The 22,829-nt window shown below is 38.2% G+C and overlaps 1 protein-coding gene across 2 annotated transcripts in view; it reads left to right on the forward strand.

Annotated features, from left to right (window-relative positions):
• The window catches only part of si:dkey-246g23.2 (solute carrier family 66 member 2), a 65,337-nt gene that overhangs the window by 31,504 nt on the left and 11,004 nt on the right, over positions 1-22,829 (forward strand). For both annotated transcript variants that reach the window (XM_057837352.1, XM_057837353.1), the window contains exon 4: positions 9,112-9,328. In XM_057837352.1, coding sequence (XP_057693335.1) covers positions 9,112-9,328 — 217 coding nt within the window. The remainder of the gene's footprint in view (positions 1-9,111; positions 9,329-22,829) is intronic.

The following is a 22,829-nucleotide window of genomic DNA, read 5'->3' on the forward strand; positions in this document are numbered from 1 at the left end:
GTTCATGCATCATGTAACATTATCATACTGTACACTTATTCAGCATGTTGTTCTCTATTGTATTTTTATTTTAAATTGCCTTTCAAGATGACACATGTGTTCTACTGTAAGTGTTGGATTTTATCAAGGAAATTTCCCCTCAAAATGTGATTTATACTCCGGTGCGACTTATATATGTTTTTTCCTCTTCGTTGGGCATTTTATGGCTGGTGCGACTTATACTCAGGTGCAACTTATAGTCCGAAAAATACGGTATATAGAATCCAGCACCAAGAACAGACATGTCAGCTTGAAAGGCAATTTAAAATACAATAGAGAACAACAGGCTGAATAGGTGTACGGTGCTAACATTGCATGACGCTAGAAGTTAGATTGGGCCTAAAAAATCCAGCCCAACCCGACCGGCCCACGGGTATTGAAGCCAGATGCGGCCCGAGCCCGATGAATTACCTTGATTTGCTTGACCGAGCCCGAAAAAACCCAAAATTTTATGTTTTATTTGTAGGCACAAGCCCGAAAAAAAACCGAAATTTTATTTGTGAGGATTCAGGAGAATGAGGAAATGGTGTTATACTTATATAGCGCTTTACACTACATTGCCAGCTACCTACTGGTGACGCAGCACCAGGAGCAATGTGGGGTTCAGTATGTTGCCCAAGGATACTTAGGGGAGTTCATCAGGGCAGAGAATTGAATCCACAACCTCTGGGTTGGAGGGTCAACTACTCTACCACTGAGCCACGCCACCCCGGGGATGTGATGCGTAGTTGCGTTTTGTGTTATCACGTTCGTGATGATGCGGATTAGAGCTGGGCGGTAAACCGAAAATTTACCGTCACCGAAATTCTTCACGATGACCGACGTAATTTTGACCATGTCGGTAACTTCGGTAAATTAATAAAACAAGAAAATAGTCTTTTCATCCCGCTTTGACTCTGTGTTGTTCGTCTATGTTCATTCCCCTTTAAGAAAGCAGTCAATGTACTTACGTAGGGAGTCACGTGATCATCAGGAAGCCAATCAAACAGAAGCCCGGTTAGCTAACGCTAGCAGCTAACGCTACAAGCAAAACGTGATGGAGTGTGGCTTAAGGGAGGTTCGCCAAACTTTCACCCGACATTTAGTAGACTCTTGGTGGCATCCAGACGGGCTTTCACCCGCTGTCCTCCCTTGTTCTCACGATTTCCAGAGATGGTGCTTTCAGTGCTTTCTACTGGTAGCCAGGCCACAGGCTAACGCTAGCATCCGCTAGCGGCTAACGCTAGCGGCTAACGCTACAAATGAACGTGATGGAGTCGGATAGCGGCTCTAACCTTGTCGAAATGGCTGAACTTAATGAGTGGATTGGGCATGGACTGCATCTAGCAATTACTATGTTGCGTTATTTTGTATCTGACTGTGTGATTTCTCTGATAGCTTTTGTGATGGAAAGCATTCAGCATAAAGCACAATCCAACGGGGAAACTTATAATATGACCGAGAAATGTCCCCAGCTATTTTTTTGTATGTGCTTAATTCTGTGTCATTATTGCTATCATAAAATCTTAAGTGTTTCATTTGCAGAAGATCAATATAGCTTTAATGTGTGTCTGTCTGTCTGTCTGTCTGTCTGTCTGTCTGTTTTGGGGTTCATGTGTGCGTGCATTTATTAAAAAATGCACTGGGGGGGGGGGGGGGGACCCTGAAACCATAAAGTAAACACTTGTATTGAATAATTATGTCACAGCAGCCATTAACAATTAATTGTCTTTTTGAAGTGTACTGTTCAAGCTGCAAGTCATTTGTGTTACAATGACATGTTTGCACAGGCATATTGATTTTGACAATGTACATTGTTCAAACCATACACGCTGTTATAAGTGCTCATACTTGAATTCTTATTGTTTACAATACATTTTTATATACTTAATGTTTAGACTGCATGTACAATTGTTAAATATATCAAATTGAATGCTGGTAACTAAATCAACAAGAAACTGTTCATCTGTATTTCATGCATTGATTCCGATTTCGTAAATTATATAACAGTCCGCTTGGGCGACTTTATCGTCATTTATCGTTATCGAGGTAAATCTGCTCAATTTATCGTGATACGTGTTTAAGGCCATATCGCCCACCCCTAACGTGGATGCATATATGCATAATGATAACAAATTAAAGCCTGTCTTTTGTAACAAATTCTCCCAGTTAAACAAAACTGTAAGATGGATATTCAATAAACATTTATATCTATTCTATTGGCGTGTCTGTTCTAACAGGCGGATAGTGGATTTGACATATTTTAATCTCGAGTTGGCAAAAAAAAACAAAAACGCAAGTTTTCTCAATGTTTAAATAATGTACATATTTTTATGATCATTATAAATGCATTTACACAACGAAATAACACTGGAAAAGTTTGTTAAAAATATTTCTCGTATGAGACCAAAGCGCCACATTCGTTTACATTCAGCGAATCCGAGTTTTCCGTACAGCATTTTCAACAATCAATTTGAATCCTTTCCATATCCCACTCCTACCGCAGTTGTTTGCTTTTCAATTCCCCTGTCTTTAGTTTGTTTTTCATTCCTATAGTTGCTCCATATCGAAAGGAAATACCAGGATGCTCGTGGAGGGCGCCACGGCGTGGGAGGGAAAGATTAAAAAGAGAGCGAGGCCATTGCATTGACGTGCGCTGGATTGCAAAACGCCTTCTCTGTTTTATCCAATTTATTTATTTTATTTAACATCCACAAATCGTTTTAGTATAAATATATGAATATACAGTATATATATATTTTTTTTTAAAGTTAGCGAGAGAGAAGTCGTTCCGACCCGACCGTAAATAATCACACATAAGTTGCTCCAGAGTATAAGACGCACCCTCTGCCAATCTATGAAAAAAACAGCAATTTATAGTCTGAAAAATATGCTACTCTTACTCCGCTACTTTGGGCTACACAAGAGTCGTTACATTTTTCCTCTTTATTCTACATATTAGATGTATTAATATTTTTTTTGCGATGCCAAGTAGCTGTAGCAGTAGCAAGTAGCTCTACCTTTTTCACCAATGAGACATCACAATAATCACATGACTCCAATATACCAATCAGACGCAAGATTGCTGTTCTATCTTCACGCCAGCCTGTTCAACCATGTGGTGTCTTTAAACCACCGTAAAAAAATGAAGTATTTGATATAGAGCGCTGCCCTCAACATGACTCGAAAGTGCGGATTCCAACCTCTCTCCCAGTTTTTATTTGGCACCGATTGACCGCGGAAAATCGGAGATATGACCCTTTTACCGTAATTTCCGGACTATTGAGCGCCCCTGATTACAAGCCTCACCCAGTACATTTTTAAAGGAAAAAGCATTTTGTACATACATAAGCCTCCCCTGCCTATAAGCCGCGTGTGCCCACATAGTAAACTGAAATATTTATAGAGAAATACACAAGTTTTCTAAGTTTTAATACCATACTTTAACGAATCGGGTTATGTTATTGCGCGTGACTGCAAGGGGTAAGGAAGGTGCGTAAGAGCAAAAGACATGCTGTTGTTGTTGTTGCGGGTGTGTCTGCGTGTGTGCGTCGGCTGCCAGAGGCCGCAATCGTGTGTTCCACGAGTTTCCAAAATAAAGAATTGCAACCCAACTTAGCGGGTTACTCTTTGTCATCGTTACAATACCTTAACTTTTCTTTCAAACAGCGCCAGCAACACGGCACTTAGCTGACTAGCTCACTCCTGAGCGTGTGTCGTCCTCTTCGTCATGCAGCAGACTGGCTTTTCGAAACCCATTGGTGATGGTGGATTTTTTTCACGCTGCTCCACGCTGTCAGGCTGTTGCAAAAGTTGCTCTTCGCATACGGCCACTTTTGTATACGATCTGACGCCGCTGGCCATCCAAGCCTTCAATTCAACTCGGCACGTCATATCCATTTCTTCTAGCATTTTCCATGATGCGGGTATGCTAATTTTACTATTGCACAAAGATGAGGGTCTGCTACTTTTATTCGTGCACAAAGCTCAAAGTTAAAATACGGGTAAGAGTGCAAACTAGCGTCTTCCTCGACACATATTCCACCTGTCTTACGCTTACATTTTATGCTCGAGCACTCCTGGTGGCCGTTAGAAAAATTGATAAATTGGCCGCATCATTGCATACGCCACAGGATTCAAAATGAGGGAAAAAAGTAGCGGCTAGTAATCCGGAAATTACTGTAACTTCAAAATAGTATTTATGAATGAACTCTTCACTATTCAAACTGGGAACTATGTTCTCCACTAGAGGGCACTCATGCTGTTTGGACGAATAATGCCTCATTCATGTAATTTTTTTTCTCTCATCAATGATTTTATCTCATTTTTATGTTTTTCCTTGGCTTAATGACAAAAATTACCGTATTGTGACCGAAAGTCATGGCATTAGCTTCTATGATTAAACATATATATGTATAAAACGCTTTGTTCACATACATCCTGGTCATCTCCTGGGGTCTAAGCCCCCCTAATTCTTAAAAGCTAGTGACGACCCTGATACTTGCATGTATTTGACTAAAATAGTACTGGCAAAAATTAAAACTTTATACAAAATAGATGTGTTGATGGATTGTGTCACATGGTTATGATTCTATATGGATCAATCGAATAATAATGCGTCAAGATTCAGCCTTCAGTTTGCCATAGAATAATAGCTTGTGTTCATAAGGTGCTGAAAAGTGTGGAGTAGTTATTTTGTTAGCCTTTCAAACTTTTGACAACAAAATGCAAAATGTTGCTTGCTTTGCTGGACTGAATCATATTGCTTGATGAAAACTTTCAAATCAGCAAGTTAGAAAAAAAAAAAAAAACATTGAGTGGATAGAAATTAGGTTGTCCAGTAGAGGAAGCTTAGGATGATGTATGGTATGAGTGGAAGAATAAAAGGGATGCCCTTATGAATGATGCATGAATTTTCCCAGCAGAAGATTATGCAGGTAAACATAGAAAGCAGAATAACTAGAGGATTAAATGGGATGGAGAGATAATAGCAAAAAAGTAGGTGTGTTGTTCTATATGTGAAAATGGACCAGTGTATGTGCATGGTATGCGGGTAAGTGCTTAAGTAAGTGCTGAAGAGAGGCAAGCTAAATTAGAAATCACAATGACTGACATTACAGGCAAGAGTTAAGTTGCTGGTGTCAGCATGTTGAAACTTTAAGATCTTGCGGCCTGATTGGAAATTTAATGAAAGGACTTCTTTGAATGGTGAAGGGCAACCTGCAAATATCTCTCCAGTCTCTGCTTTCCACGATGGCTACAATGACTTGACAGGTTTTCAAGTTATTATAAATAGGTAGTGCATACGGCTATGTTCAGTGTTTGTGTCCTATTTTGAGGTTTAAGATACTCCCCAAGAGTTAATGTGTGCGCTGTGTCCATAAAAGGTCTTCTGTTAGTGTATAATCCTTCCTTGTTTTATCAGCTGTGAGCATTGCTCACTCTTGGCGTATCGTGGCAACAAAGCCATTAATCATGTTCACTGTTTGCCACAATTATGCCACATTGCACACGCTACAACAAGTCCTCTCCATGATATAGTATCTGAAATTTAAAAGGAAGATTCGGCTTACTGAATCAGGGAAACATTGTTTTGAGAGTGTGGCCTTTTGCATATTCCATTTAAGATTACTTGTTAAAAAAAAAAAAACAACAAGAATAACAAAAAATAGAAAACAATACCGAAAGCTAAAAGGAAGTGTGTTTGCGTGATGCAAAAAGTTTTCCTCTTGTCTTCTGTCAGTTACTGACAGGTGACACGTTTGTTTTTTCCTGCACACTGTCAGCAGTCCATCTCCAGCCGTCAGTCTCCATGACAACTAAGCAAACACCTCACAGAGGTTATCATGCTTTATTTGTTTTCCACAAATAGGGAAAAAAAAGAAAACCTAGATATTTTATTAGATCTCTTGTACAATCTAGGGATATCAAATACAAGGTACTAGCTCTGAATAATAAATCTCTGCATAGGTTATCCATGACATTTCCAAAAGCAAATTATTTGCTGTGATGACTCATTTTCTTCAGTACCATACTATTAAAACAAAGAGGAAATGTCATTGTATACCTTTATGCTGTATTTGGTGATTAAAATGTTTAACCGTTTTTTTTTGTTTTTTTTTTAATGTAATATGTTAAAATATTTTAACAGTAATTTTATTACGCTTAGCAAAAAACCCATTTAGTCTTATTTGTAATTTTCATATAATTTAAAGTAACTAATAACAGTAAAGACAGTTGAGAAAAGGAAAGTTTTCAAATGTTTTTTTTTTTTTTTTGGTGGGGGGTCAGATTGTTTTTATAGCGTGTACGTGAGGCACAAAAACACTGACAGAGAGTGACAGTATAGGAGGCTAAAAGAGATTGTGACTCAGTGAATGTCATTGCTACGCTTGAAGTCAAAACTGACAAAATTTTGTGATTATTTAATATTTTCAGCTGGCTAATAAAGGCCTTTGTAAACAAGTCACTCATTTCATGTATGTCAAAAGCATATGAATGTCAATAACATTTGTTCAGTTTCATGTAAAAATGTGTCAACAAAATTCAATTTTACCGTATTATGTTCATTGAACTCGTTGATCAAGCGAATCTTTGTGGCCCACTTAAAGAAATTTATTATCTGCATAGTAGTTACAGTAAGACATTAGCAGAGTTATAGTATCCATGTGAATTGTATAATTTGGCGGAAAACACTCAGCTGACTTGAAGTTCCGCTCTGAGAGCCTCAATTTGACCAAACTTCAAAATTGTCCTATATGCATGTATGGTACATAGTTGGAAAGCTTAAAATCTCAATTTTCTGGGGGAAGAAAACATTTTCGACAGGAGGGCATTTAAAAAAAAAAAAAAAAAAATTTAACAACAAAACCCTATCTGGAGGTGAGAGCACGCAAGAGCAGAATTACAGACGCCATGACTTTAACGAGATATTACCTTGTTTCGATCCAAAAACCCCATGTCGCATGTACCACTGATTGTCAAGACACAGCTGTGAATGGCCACAGCCGGATTTTTGGGGGGCTTTTATAGGTGAAACACGGTAATATAACAAGGGTCGCAATGCAGAAATCGCAGACATTAAGGAGTGGTCTAGATTTTGTTTTTCAGATATTTACCCTTTTAAACGTTTTTGTTTTTTTGTTTTTTTTCCAATATTTCTTTGTTTGGATCGATTATTTATCATCTAACATATCGGGAAAAATGTGACAGTAACAAAAAAATACTAATATTTTTTTCAATTTGATGTAATGTGTTCAAAAGTTTAAAATATGTGAGTGAATAATTTTTTAATGTCGTTTTTTATTTTTTAAACAAAATATTAGACATCAATTAATGATTCTAACCTAAAAATGACAGACATTTTGAATAATAAATATAATTACTTACCTTGTTTTCATGGCTGGGTTGAAACAAAAACGGTTGCGCGACATCTGTAAACGGGGGGTTCCAGGGTAAAACGGGCAAATTAAAAATAGTTCTGGGCCTTAATGTGCCATGAATCTGCTACGGCAGCATATAGACATATTGCTCTATCAAACACAACAGTTGTTTTGGCTTAAAATACAGCAGTTTCTTTTAAATAGGAGTGCAAGAGCAGAAACTGCTTTTTCATTCTTGTCTGTGTTTTCCACCATTTACTTGTTGTGCACTTCAAATTCTTCACATAAAAGTGCATACCGTATTTTACGGACTATAAGTCGCACCTGAGTATAAGTCGCACCAGCCATAAAATGCCCAACGAAGAGGAAAAAAACATACATAAGTCGCACCTGAGTATAAGCCGCCTTTTTGGGGGAAATTTACTTGATAAAATCCAACACATAGAACAGATATGTCATCTTGAATGGCAATTTAAAATAAAGATACAATAGACAACAACATGTTGACTAAGTGTACAGTATGATAATGTTACATGATGCATGAACAACTAAATGCGAACGTGGCCGGTATATTAACGTAACATAGCTATTAAGAGTTATTCAGATAACGATACCATAAAGAACATTCTAACAAGTTTACCAAACCATCAGTGTCTATCCAAAACACCAAAATAACATGTGAAATGATATATATAATAATGTGTTAATACTTTCACACATAAGTCGCTCCAGAGTATAAGTCACACCCCCAGCCAAACTATGAAAAAAAACTGCGACTTATAGTCAGAAAAATACGGTAAATGCTCCCAGTTACTCATTAAATGTTTACACTATGTCTATAAACATTCTGCATCTGTGATAACAGGAAAAACATAGTTTGTTCTGACACTTTTTCAAATTCATCTCCAAAATACCAAAGTTTACTTTGCTGTCTGCCACTGTGTGAATTAAATTGTCAGCTTCACCCTGGCACTTCAGCTCACAGATCAGTGAATTGCAACCACATGATCTGCCTTTCTTCCTACCATTAACGGTAAAAAGAGATTAAATGAGTGAGTGAAAGAAGGACAATTTGTGAAAGAGTGAAATTTAAAAAGCGGGATTCGATGAACACTGAGATGCTTGTGCATTAGTTTTAATGGAGAAGGCATAGTAATCTGTGGGGGCGGGACTATTCATGTCCTTTTGCTTTTCAGTTTTCATTGAAATTTCAGTCATTTTAAATTTAAAGACATGCATACACAAACAGGACGCCTGCCTTCGCTTCTGATTTGACCCTTGTACTTAGTCGTTGTTGATTGTGTATTTCTACGTTTCAAAAAAGAGGATGCTCTTAAAAGAAAAAGCAACCACTTTAACTGATTTTTCTATTAGTTGGTGTTTTTTCAAAACAGAATGTGATAAATGGATTGTGTGAGTGCAAAAATGGTAAGATAGCCTTTTCACCTCGTGTAATAAACTTTCTAAATCTCCAAAGTAATCTTACCAAAGGCTAGGTTATTCTAAAGTAATTGAAATGAAATAGGTTTTGGGACCCTCATTTATCTTGTTCCATTCCCTTCTGCATGTGCAATATTGATTTAGGTGTGCAGTCATTGCAGAATTTTATGCATCCTTTAATGAAAGACCCATATGTGATGCACTGTATTGCTTTCAATCATTTTCTGTCCCCACTGCACCTGATGTTTAGCTTTTCCCCCCACATCTATAGACTTGGATCTCCACTACTTCTGGAAGTGGAACGCGTTTGAGGACTACCTTCTCTTCTGTTTTGGCCTCGGCGTCCTATGTGCCGTGCTCACCATGCTGCTGCTGGACTCGGCCTTGTTCGTAGAGATGCTGGGTTCTCTGGCCGTGCTGTTTGAGGCCATGTTAGGCCTCCCTCAACTACTGCAGAATTTCCACAACCGCTCTACCAAAGGCATGAGGTACTTACTGCAACACTAGAGGTCAAATACAATTTAAGAAATGAGCTGCAATCTCACACCTTTTTTCACTCACAGGCAACAAATGCAAGTCATTGCCATTTACATGGACTAAGTATGGAAATCAGGTCATTTATAATCATAAGGGGCAATGTGGGAAAAACACTTGAGTCAAGGTTTACGTGTTTATTTCTTGAATTTACACCCATAATCTGCATATATTTAGCTCCTGGTATGCTAATACTGAATCTAAGGACACAGCCTCTGGGTGAAAGAGCTCACCGCTGCAGTTCACAGGTTTGAATCACTAAATAGATAAACATAGGATGTGTCTTTTATTCCATTAAGTCTTCCTATTATTGTCCTGTCATAAAACGATATCACATGGAAGTGAAAATGCAATACAGTGGAATTTGATGGTTGGATGAATGGGATGGCTTGAACTGTAAGACTCTATGGATCATAAGTGAGCGGCTAAGCAATGGAATGGGTGAGTTATTGGGTCAGTGGATGACATAATGTAGGATTGATGGATTTACAAATAGATGTGTTGAGGGATTGATTGTGGATTTGTTGGTTATTGAATGGTTTTGTCAGTAAATAATGGAAGGATGGATGATGGACACTTAATGGGTGGTTCAATCGAATGACCACTGATGAACAGATCAGGATGACAAAAGAAATGTTGATAGACAAAATAGATTCATGAATGGATGTCCCACTCGACTGATTGATGGATGGATGGATGGACGTATGGATGGATGACAACAGAGAGAGAGAAACGGAAGAGTTTTTACTTTCTCTTTTATGGCGGGCAGTAGCCGTGTTGTGTTATGAAATAAGTTATGAAATAAATGATTAAAAACCTAATGAAGCTGGCGACTTTCTCGCCGATGTTAAAATAATAATAATTGTTACCTTAATTTATAAAGACTGCCGAACGGATGTCAGACGAGGACCGTCGAGATCATAGACATATTCCGGCCTAATTGTCAAAGTAGTTCCCTGCCGCTCACACCATGCTCATATTTTTCTATCATTTCCATCTTAATTTCAATGCTAAGCGTCACCATTTTCCTTTTTTCTCCACCTGCACTAACCTTGGGACCCATGTTGGTTTGTCTCAAAAGAAAATCCGCAGTGCATCCATTTTTCTGTAAAACAATGAAAGTGCGACACTGTCATAAATCGTCGTCACATTTTGAGACAAAGGACCAGTGTTGTCAGTAACGTGTTATGCGTTACTATAATCTGATTACTTTCTTTCAGTAACGAGCAATCTAACGCGTTCATTTTTCCAAACCAGTCATCTTTTAAAGTAAGTTTCCTTAGTGTCTGTGCGATAGTATTTGTTATTTCCTTATTATGTATGTAGAATGAAGAATATTGTAGTCACGTACGAAGACCATTTTAAATAGAAAATGTATGTTTCCATGGTAACCGCTCATAGTTACTTCCTGTTTTGGTCTCGTGAGAAATACGTGTGCCAGAGCTGGTGCACGTTCGAGCCGAGTGCAGCCACCTGTTGAGATGTGCGTGGGAATGTATGCATCCATGAATGAACGTGATTATTTTTCCTTCATTCTGGAGGGTTCCAGCAATAGGTTGGAGCCGCTATGTTGCCAGCTGTTTTGTAGCTTTGCTGTTGGGATGTGTTGTAAGTTCGTTTAAGTGTAAAGTGCTTAGTTGCCTCCACGTTTTGTGGCCAAATTGAGTGCTTGTGTGTACAGCGTACTTCCGGGTTGTGCGCACGCATTGTGGTTATTGCACTATGCAATTAGTTTGTGCGTTGTTGACTATTGTGCAGTCAATTGCATTGTTCTACAATGGCACTGATACGCTGTTAACCCTCAACCCTGCCTCCACGTTTTGTGGCCAAATTGAGTGCTTGTGTGTACAGCGTACTTCCGGGTTGTGCGCGCGCATTGTGGTTATTGCACTATGCAATTAATTTGTGCGTTGTTGACTATTGTGCAGTCAATTGCATTGTTTTACAATGGCACTGATATGCTGTTAACCCTAAACCCTAATCCGAAATACAGAATTTCAGATGTTAGCAGGGGTTTAATTAGTCACTGGAGTTGATTTCAACAAATTCCATGCAGTTTGTCAGTTATTGTTAGTTTCAGGGCTCAGGAGTGGCTAAGCTAGCAATAATCAATGCTGGTAGAAATCAACTCCATCGACTAATTAAACCCCCGCTAACTCGAAGATTAAGCTTGATGTGAAAATTTTTGCTCTACCCCTATGAACTCAATTATCGGAAAGTCAATTACATGTGATGACATTTTTTCTCTTGTCATTCTTATGTTGAGGCAGCAAAGGGAGAAAAATTGGTAAAAAGTAACCAGTAAATTACTTTTAAATTAACTTAGTTTCTTTGATAATAATATAAAAAGTAATGTAACTAGATTACTTTTTTGAGGCCTAATCAGTACTTACATTACTTTTTTAAGTAATCTGTGACAACAGTGCAAATGACGTCATATTTTTCGTCGGATGTCGAAAGGATTGTATGTTGAGATACCACTGTATATAGTATATATATATATATATATATATATACAGTGGTACCTCGACATACGATCGCTTCGACATCCGATCTTTTCGACATCCGACGTAAAATTTGACTCGCCATTTGTTTCTACATCCGACGACATGCTCCAAATACGACGACATGACAGCACCGCAAACGAACGCATGGCGGATTTTCATGTGTGAGAAATCAGATTTTCAAAACGTTGGTACAGTTGGTCAAACAAGGAAAAAAGTGATGCTTACCTTTGAAATGAAAATGCAAATTATATAAAAATATGAGCGCTGGGGTGCGCATCCATGAGCTGGCTCAACAATACAGCTCCACGGTCCTCTTCCGACCACCGTTCGCCAGTCTTTCTAAGTTAAGGTGACAATATTATTGTGGTAACGTCGCCAAGGAAATCGCCAGGTTTGTCACGTTTTTATCATTTATTTAAGAACTTATTCAACACAAAACGTCCATTTCCCTCCGCGGTTGACTGTGCTCTTGAGAAAACAAAAGTATTATCTCTACCGCACTGACCTATCTCACTGTGACGTCAGCCCCGCGGTGCGTTCAGGTACAGCAAAAAGTGTCCGCCACATTAGAATCCAAATCGTTACATTATTTACAGGAATGATTATTAATTATTATTATATTATTCCGATTTTTATTCATAATTTATTTGTTTTGCTATGTTTAATTGCCATTTTTAATAGTACCAGCAGTATTTATTAAGGATTTACTGTAGGTTTTTGGGCTGTGGAACGAATTAATGGACTTATAATGTATTCCTATGGGAAAATCCTGCTCGATATACGACCATTTCGACTTACAAACAAGGTCCTGGAACGAATTAACTTCGTATGTAGAGGTACCACTGTGTGTATATATATATATACATGGCGGAAAACACTCAGGTGATTTGAAGTTCCGCTCTAAGACACCCAATTTGGCCAAATTTCAAAATTGTCCGATATGCATGTGTGATCCATCATTGGAAAGCTTAAAATCTCAATTTTCTGGGGGAAGAAAAATTTTGAGCAGGAGGGCACTTTAATTTTTTTTTTTTTTTAAACAGTAAAACCCTATCTGGAGGCGAGAGCACGTGAGAACAGAATTACAGAAGCTATGACTTTAACGAGATATTATCGCGTACTTACCTTGTTTCGTTCCAAAAACTCCACGTAGCATGTATCACTGAGTGTCAAGACACAGCTGTGAATGGCCAAAGCTGGATTTTTGGGGGATTTTATGGGTGAAACATGGTAATATAACAAGGGTCGCGATGCAGAAATCGCAGACATCAAGGAGGGGTTGAGAGTTTCTTTTTCATATATTTACCCTTTAAAATGTTTTTTTCCCATTTTTCTTTGTTTGGATCGATTATTTATCATCTATCATATCGGAAAAAAATGAGACAGTAACATAAAAAATACAATTAAGCGACAGTTACCAGGTAGCTATCCGTGACTTTTTTCACAGACGCCAAATTTTTCACTGTGACGCAGTGAAAGTGAAAGTGAATAATTTTTTAAAGCCGTTTTTTTTTTTTTTTTTTTTACGAAATATCAGACATCAATTAATGATTCTATGCTAAAAATGACACACATTTTACATGAACATAAATATAATGAATTACCTTCATTTTATGGCTGGGTTGAAAAAAAGCGGTTGCGCGACATCTGTAAACGGGGGTTTTCAGGGTAAAACGGTCAAATTAAAAATAGTTTGGAGGCTTAATGCGCCATGCATCTGCTATGGCAGCATATAGATATATTGTTCTATCAAACACAACAGTTGTTTTGGCTTGAAATACAGCAGTTTCTTTTGAGGAGGAGTGCAAGAGCAGAAACTGCTATTTCACTCTTGTCTGTGTTTTCCGCCATATATATATATATATATATATATATATATATATATATATATACATATACATATATATATATGTATATAAAGAGGAAGAGAGAGAGATGCATGCACACAAAAAATTGTCACAATACTTTAAGATGCTTTACTGTGTGTGATTTACTGTTCAATGGCCTAAGGTTTTTTTCTGGTAAAAGTACTCTACATCACATAAAGTATCTTTAAGAGATGAAGTTGGCCTTTTCTAGAACCATAATTTCAGCATAGACCTATGAAGATCTTACTGAAGATTGAATATGCAATAACACTACATTAGCTTCCGTAGATGACTGATGAAAAGGCTGGGTGTTTTATCACATCTATGAAAAAATGCCTGCATGCTCCACATTATGATGATATACCATCAACCACTTCACTTCCTGTCATTCCCATGTATTTTTTCATTACTGGAATGATAAAGAATGTATGATAATAATAATCTTGTGTGAATTTCATCAGAGCAATATTCATATTAAAAAGGTGCCTCAGCAACTCTTCACAATTGTACAATGTACAAATTCAGCACAAGTCCGCACATCATGCCATGCCATCTGAAACATTATTTCTCTTTCAGTCTCTTTCTAATAAATTCAATACGGCCATATGTGACCGTACACAGTCATAACTTTTTCCACACGCATGTGATGGAAAATCCTCTGGCATGTTCAAGCACACCCCATGTAATTATGCCCTCTCCGTCCAATATTGACACACTGCATTATGTGTGTGCACACGCACATCACCACTTGAGGGAAATTGAGAACTGGGCAGCATGGCAATGGAAAAGAATATTGAATTATGCTTTTGGTTAAATTTCACCCAGTTAGCAAACATGTTCTAAACCAGTTGTTTATATTTAATGCAAGTTGATGTTGTGCTTAATGGCGTACCGCAAGCAACACGTCACTTCGGCTCATTTATGTTCATTAGGTTAGCTACTGTTGCTAAGGGGGGGACACGTCACCGTTTGTCCACAATAGGAAATCAATGGAAATCGTGTACGAAGGAGATGTTTACAGAGCTAAACCTACCAATTCTCTCAGAAAATGGTGTCCCTGGTGCCAAATTCACTGGCAAAGATGTGGAAGAACATAAAAATGTTCAGTTAAACAGATGGCTTGAATGTCGAGGGCTGAAAAAGACGAAAAAAACGAGCCGACCAAAGCATAGCCTTCGCTTTTTTATCGACACCTTTTTCTTAAGCGACTGACAACAACAAGCTATCCCTTCCCACCAGCCCTGTCTTTCTTAAATATTATATCCTCTGGTTGTCCTACGTCTTCGTCCATTCTTGGGGGTAATTTATATTGTTTGTTTTGCGTAGCTAATAGCTATCGCAAATGCTACTCAGTGACAGTCAAAGAACACTATTCATTTTTTCATTGCTAACAAATCTTAATTTTATAATTTATTTACACTTCCCCCTCACTAAAGTTATGTTTTTTTTTACATCAGAAAATGTAACAGTGGCAGTCAGATACCGTTTTGATTCTTTTCGAGTCATTCATTTTCAGACAGAAGCAGCACGGCATAAACGTCACGCTAAAAAATACTTTGAAAACATCAAAATGGCTTACGTCTTTGTCCTCTGAAAGACAATGCCAACCCAACAAAATGTTTACTGCATAAATTTTTACTGCCGAGCTGGCGTTAAAAGTCCGCGCAAGTTGATTCATTCTTCACATTTTTTCGTCCGAGTTTTTAGTTTCGGGAAGTATGAAGAAAACATCCTTCATATGTCGTAATGACTAGAGTCGTTTCTACAAGTTCCAAAAAAGCAATGTGTGATCGGCATGTTCGTTTTTGAAAGATTACCGGAGAAAAGTAGCGGAATTAACATGGTTTCTATGGGAGGGCGGGTCTATAATGTCCCACTTCTGTTTTACTTCCGTTTTACGATGCGATGCGTGCAGTACGCCATTGTCTTTTGTGTGCTCAATCTGTGTCTTCTTTTTTTCACCTTTCTAGATGGTAACTTTTTTTTTTTTTCCAGAAATGTGGAGCGGCTCGTAAGAGTTGATCTCCTTGATTTTGTGTAACTATTTAAAACTGAGAGAATTACTGCAAATGAAATAGTGGACTAAAACTTCCACATTCTATCTTTTTTAAATTCATATCGAAACATCAATCTATCCGGTGGCAGCACTGCTTATCCTGGTCAGTGTCACAGTGTGTTGGATCACATCCCAGCTTACTTCGGGCAAAAGGCAGACTACACTTTGAATTGGTCACCAGTCAGTCACAGTGCACATACTGAGACGGACAGCCATTCGTACTCACATTCACACCATCACACAGTGGGAACTGTGCAATTCTTGAGAGGTGAAAAAGAGGGCCGACATCTGTATTGGCACCTTATTTATCTGTGAGGTTTCACGTGAGCTTGGAGCGCCTTCAAAGTTGTTGTCATCATCGCTGTTGTCTGGCATCTCGGTCTTCTGATGCGCGTGTGGTGGAGATTGTGGTTTGATTACTTACCCTACACTTCCTCTCTTAAGTTTCCGATTTATATCTGTCAGTATGCTATCTGTTCTATGCGTTCTGCAGTTGTGCAATAGGTCGACCATCTTGGTTAGCAAACTACCACAGATACACTGGGACAAAATACAACAGGTAACCTACACAAAGTGCATGCATACGCATTGTGCAAGAATAGCGTTAAGATTGGAAGCTAGGTTTATGTACATCTAGCTTGGCTAAAAAGAACATGCAGGAAGTCACTTTTTTGTAGCTTTTGTGGAGGTTGGTAGCTGCTCCCCCAGCTGCTGTGATAGCAGCCTTTTTTATACAGGGACAAAAAATAGGATGGGAGGGGCAGCAAAGCAACATAGAACACAGAATAGAATACATAGACTACATGGGGGCTTCATGGCCAATGACAAAGGAAAGGCTGACTATACAGAAGTTATCCTATCTCGTGACCTACTATAATAAGGAAAGCATAAATGTTAATTGTATGCACAACAATTCCAACAAATAGTATAAAAATCAAGCGAGACTATAAAATGAAAAAGTTTAAGATACTTTCTTATCATCTTGTTACAGAGGGATTTGAGGATGTCCAACATAAGAGTCTTGTAAATTGGGGGGGAAATAATTAATACTGTACTTTCCGTTTAATGGCCTATGTTAAAACAGTTTTCGTAAATAGAGTGCACAGTATTATAAGGCACCGTAGTAATAGTCATAGTAGTGGTTGGGATTGCGTTATGCATCCAATAAATGGTAGTAATGTCATGCTATGATTAAGCAAAATTCATCCATATAGACAAGTTTGCTTAGCAAAATATGGACGGCGCCATCTTGGAAAATGTCTGCGCCGAACTTCAGGTTTAGAAAGAACAACATGAATTGCGGTCGAAGTAAGCAGTGTGTTGACAAAGTTAAAACTGAAAAATCAAGCCAGAGGAACCCGCGGAATCTCCAAAAATAGATTCAGCACAATGTAGATGAGACGTAGATGAAATTGTATGATTGCTCTTATCACTGTGTTCATCATTTGTGGACAAAATTATAACAACCTGTCAACCTATGTTAAGGTATAGTGGTATAGATTGATACTGCGGCCACTTGAGTGACCAAAATGAGGTGAAATTACAAATTATATTACATTTGCCAAATGCAGAAGTGCTGACACGGATTTTGTTGTTAAAAGGAAATACTACAAGGTATGTACATATCAACAAAAATAGTATGTCATTCTTTTGTATTGCATATACTGATCGCAATAAAACATTTGGACAATATGATTCCATTTCTTGTTTTATTTAAAAGGATTGGTGCATATGCAAAAGAGGTCAATAAATCACAATTTTTAAAATTATGGGAAATAAAACATAAAAGAAATTGATACCAGACAGCAGAGCTCCGGAGCCTCTACAAACTTTCACCCGACATTACAGCCTCCAGACGGGCTTTCTCCTGCTATCCTCGGTCATTCCGGTTCCAACAACGTATCTTAAAGTTGCTGCTGTTAAAAAGCTCGTAGTTGGATCTCGGGATTGAGCTGATGGTCCGCCGCAAGGCGAGCCACCGCCTCCAGCCTCTCGGCTGCCCCCGGGTAGGATGACGTAGTCTCGATATATGTCCATCAACGTATATTAAGTGTTGCCTTGAGGCACATCAACTCATCTTCCCTTGCCTAACAGCGTTTTACAACTGTAAACAAACAAACAAAAAACTTGCAACACTTGTATTTATGCGTTGACATAATTGTGCCATCCTACACGTACTGAATAGCAACAGGCTAGCAGCAGATAGCATGTGTTGCAGCCTCAGTAGTTGTTGTAAATAATATTAAAGATCATCATAATTACAATCATCATCGTAATAACAATATCAAAGGCAACAAGTCGTTTCATGCGCATGAATTTAGCTTCAGTATTTTTTGAGCACCGGACACCTGAAAATGCAAGGATAGGAAGAACATACTTTCCATAACACAGCGGCAACATGGCTACAAAAACACCCGGTCTTTGTGGTGGCACGAGCTTGGTTCCACATCTACCTTCATGAACATGTTGTCCTCCCCTGTCGTGATGATGGCAGATAGGTGCGGTATTTCTAAATTGTCTTATTTAAGGGATTTTGATTAGTAATGTTACTCCAGCTCCACTGTTGTTTTGGATGGAGAAATTCTAAAACAGAATTTGCAAGCAGACATGTGGAAGTACCTCGAAAACTTGTCTATATAAGGCGCATCAGATTATAAAGCGCACTGAGAAAATTTAAGACTATTAGGTGCACCTTATAGTGCAGAAAATACGGTAGTCATTGTTTGTTTTGTATATAAAGTTTTTATTTTACTCACCTAAACCACAGACATAAACTATATTACTAAAAGTAGAGTGATGAATCAGGCTTTTCCGTCTGGCAATCTGATGGACGAGTCTGGGTTTAGAGGTTACGAGGCGAACGGTACATTTCTTAGTCCATTGAGCAATGTGTGTAGCTGAAAAAGGTCATAACCCTATGGGTTAGGAATCGGATGGCATTTAATGTTTAATTCAAGACAGGTGAACAAATACTTTTGGTTATATAGTATAAGTTAGTATGTGGAAATTAGACTTCCGTCCACTTCGCTTTGCAACCCTAATTTTTACATTTGTTTTCACATTTAAACAATTAAAACAAACAATTTAGATGTGTGATTACAATTAAAATTACAATCTCTCATTGTCATATTCCAAAGAAAAAAAACTGTACCTCAAAACATTTTTTATGACTTAATTATTGACAACATAATACAGTACAAATACGAATGCCTAATCGTGCATACTTGTTTTGACAGTAACCATACACCATGCCAAGACAAATCAAGTCAAGACCTCATTGAAGACAAAAACTATTACATCTACAAACATTTTAGGATTACATTGTGATTTGGTGCTTTTTTCCATCGTGACATTATTTTTCTGGAGCACCACCTGCTCGACATCTTGTTGCCCTCCCTACTTTCTGACACCCTTGAAAATGCCAGTTTTACTCATTTCAATTTGTTTTGTCTGTTGTTCTCTTCCAACTCAGTCGCCCACAGTTACTTTTGTTCGCACTGACATTAAAGGGTAATTAAATCGCTTTTAACTACAAAAAATAAAAAAATAAAAAAGAAAGCAAAATCACACAAAACTGCACATACCAGTAAGTAACGCAAATCATATGAACTCACTCACTCCGTCACTCACTATCCAGCGTGGACGTTGTCGCTTGCTGACCGTGCTGCCTCCTTTGTTGACTGTCTCCAGGTTTTTCTGTCCCCTAAAGGCTTCCTGTATTGTGCATTTCTTTATGTTGTCCATGTATGCCGTTCTTGGTCTTCTCCTTTTACGTCGACCCTCCACCTTTCCTTGAATTATGTCTCTCGTCATGCTGCACTTTCTGTTCCTGCTTATATGTCCAAAGTAAGACATTTTCTTTGCAATTATTGCTGGTAGAAGTTGCCGCTTGAAGTTTAGCTCCTTGAGAATGCTTAAATTTGTTCTTCTTTTTTTCCAGCTGATTCTGAGTAATCTTCGGTAAAACCACATTTCTGCTGCATGTATTTTCTTTTCCTCTTTCTGTTTGATGGTCCATCCTTCTGCTCCGTATGTTATCACTGTAAAAATGAGCTCCTCAGTAGCTTGAGTTTCAGGGCATTGCTTAATGTTCTGTCTTTCCAAATGTTGTTTAGTTCGATCATTTTCCTTTTTGCTATTCCAATTCGTCTGTTGATGTCTTGTGCAGTCTGCTGTGTTACTTTTAATTGAACCCAAGTATTTTAAGTCTACAACTGTCTGTAGTTGTTCTCCGTTGACCGTCACATGTTGGGTATGTTGTTGTCCAATGTGCATGTGTTTTGTTTTCTTAGCATTTAGCTGCAGGTGTTTGTCTTGTTATTTTTTGTTTAGAGTGTCAATAATGTCTGTTGCACCTTGGTGGTTTGTTGCAAATAGTGCAGTGTCATCGCCGTATCTCAAGTTTGATATTTGTCTTCCTCCAATTTTAATGCCTTTCCTGTCCATTTCACTATTTGCTCTGTGTATAGAGAGAAAAGGTGTGATGATAGAATGCAGCCTTGTCGTCTCACCCGTTTCCCAATTTTGAATGGTTTTGTATGGTGGTTGTTCCATCTGATGACCGCCTCTTGGTCTATGTGCAAGATTCTGATTAATTGTCTCAGGTGTTGTGGGAAGCCCATGTAATTCATAGTTTCAAACAGTTCTGGATGGTTAAAAATGTCGAAAGCCTTGCTATGAAGTCTATGAAGATTATTTCTGCTTCCTTTCCTGTTTCAATCAGTTTTTCGAGGATGACTTGGTGGGCACACATCATATAAGCTGTTGACTTTTCCTCTCTGAAACCTGCTTGTTCTTCGCTCAGTTCAAAATCGATTTTTCTTTTGATTCGTTGAAGTAATATGTACAGGAGTATTTTACTTGCATGACTTATGAGTGCAATAGTTTTGTAGTTTCCGCAAACTCTGTTGTCTCCACTTATATGTATTACTACCATTTCTTGCTGTTTCCATTCCCTTGGCCATGTGCATTGTTCCCATATTTTCGTGATTAAGGTATGCAGGGCTTTTACGGCAATCTCTCCGCTATGCTTGATGAGTTCAAATGGGATGTTATCAAGTACTGGAGACTTCCCATTTTTTAGATATTGCAGCTTGAATTTCATGCAGGAGAGGGGGTGGCTCTTTTTCAAACTCAGGGACTTTGTGATTTTGTGGTGTGTCTATTTGTGAGGGGCTTTTAAACAATACTTCTCCATATTCCTTCCATCTTTTAAGGACTTCTACAGGGTCAATAAGTATAGTGCCATCTTCGGCCCTGACTGTCATCTGTCTTGAGACGAAACTAGTTTGTTTTATTTCTTTGATTTGGTTGTGGATTTCCTTAGCTCTGTTGTTTTTGTCAAATTTATCTATGTTTGCACATTTGCTTTCCAGCCATGCGTTCTTGTCTTCCCATGCCTGTTTTCTCTCTTCGCTCTGTAATATCTTGTAAGTGGTTTGGTCTCCCTTATTCTGCGCATCGTGTTTTTGCGTGGCAAGTTGTATCGTTTTTTTCACTTATCCAAGGTTTTGTATTTTGTGTTTTCCTTCTCCCCAATACTACTTCTGCACTTTTGTTCCATTCTGTTTTCATGCTCTCCCATTGTTCATCAGATGTGGTTTCTTCGGTGCAGGCATTTAATAGAACATCAAATCGTGTTTTTACCTCGATAGTGTATTTGGCTTGTATATCTGTGTTGTTGGGTTTGCTGAGGTCATAGCGTACTGCTGTTGTTTTCTCTTGATTCTTTCTGAATGCCTTAATATTCAGTTTAGCTGTTAATAGTATATGATCAGTATCACAGTCTGCTCCTGGTCGGGTCCTACAGTCCTTCATGCTGGTAAACCATTTTTGACTGATCATTATATAGTCTATTTGATTTCTGTGTTTTCCATCAGGGTGTTTCCATGTAAATAGTTGCAACGTTGCATAAAACAGCGAAGTGGAATCTCTTTTGGTGTTTTGAGTTTTTGATTACTACTGTGGACTAAATTCACATACAGTAAATCCTCACATTTTAGGATGAAAAATTACAGTTCCACTTTTTTGTCATCAGGGAGTGAATAGAGAGGCATGTGTAGAGCAGGTGTATGTTTGTGTTGTCCTTGACATGCTCTCACACATCTTCGCAACTAAAAGCTTTTTTCTCTCCATTGTGAGCAGAACTCAATAGCAGCCTGATGACGGTTTCATGTTTCTATGGAGGTAGGCTTTACCTCACGGCCACAAGAACCACAATACCTTTACATTAGCCCCTAGAGGATATGGTGCAAACATGGTGATGACCTCAAATTATTTTGTGGCCTGTTTGAGCCAGCATGACTTCCCAAAGGGCAGCCTATACTGGGAAAGTGAAGGATAGACTGTCTTTGCAAAACTATTAGCAACTACAGAGAGGGTGTTCATGCATTCATGCATCTATCTATTGTTGATGGAACCTGTACAGGAGCTAAGTTATTTCATTTCGTTCATTTTTTTTTCAGACTTTTGCCGACTTTTCCTTGAACTCTTGTAAACATGTTTTGATAAATACAGTACAATAATGGTGTCGCTGATGCAATATTGGTATATCTCATCTGACTTTGGTGGAAGCAACATTTCATTATCAGAGATAGTGTGGCAGGCCGTCTCTTGCCTCGTGCCATTTTAATGCCATCATAGCAATCCAATTCAGGATGTGGTCCCGTTTTCCCAAAGTCAGCTGGTATAAGCACCATAGCGGAAAAGCAGTATTGAAATTTGATGGATGAAGAAATACTACGCCACAATAGCTTGTCATTACTATATTTAATACATATTTCACATTGTTATTGCCAGCATTTGTGGAAAACAACCCTTTGATTGCCAGCTGAGTATAGACATATTGACCAATCTTTCAAGGCCCACATATTCTTTTTTTTGATTACAGTATGTAAATATAGATCCTATCAAAAGATTTGACTTTTTTTGTTGTTGTTTTCATCCATATTCTGTTTTCGTATAACAGGTAGTAGAATATAGGTTGCCTTCACTCAACTTTGGTATTTTAAAAGGGGACAAAAAT

Source organism: Corythoichthys intestinalis, chromosome 5, assembly GCF_030265065.1.
Source record: "Corythoichthys intestinalis isolate RoL2023-P3 chromosome 5, ASM3026506v1, whole genome shotgun sequence".
Classification (NCBI taxonomy): Eukaryota; Metazoa; Chordata; class Actinopteri; order Syngnathiformes; family Syngnathidae; genus Corythoichthys; species Corythoichthys intestinalis.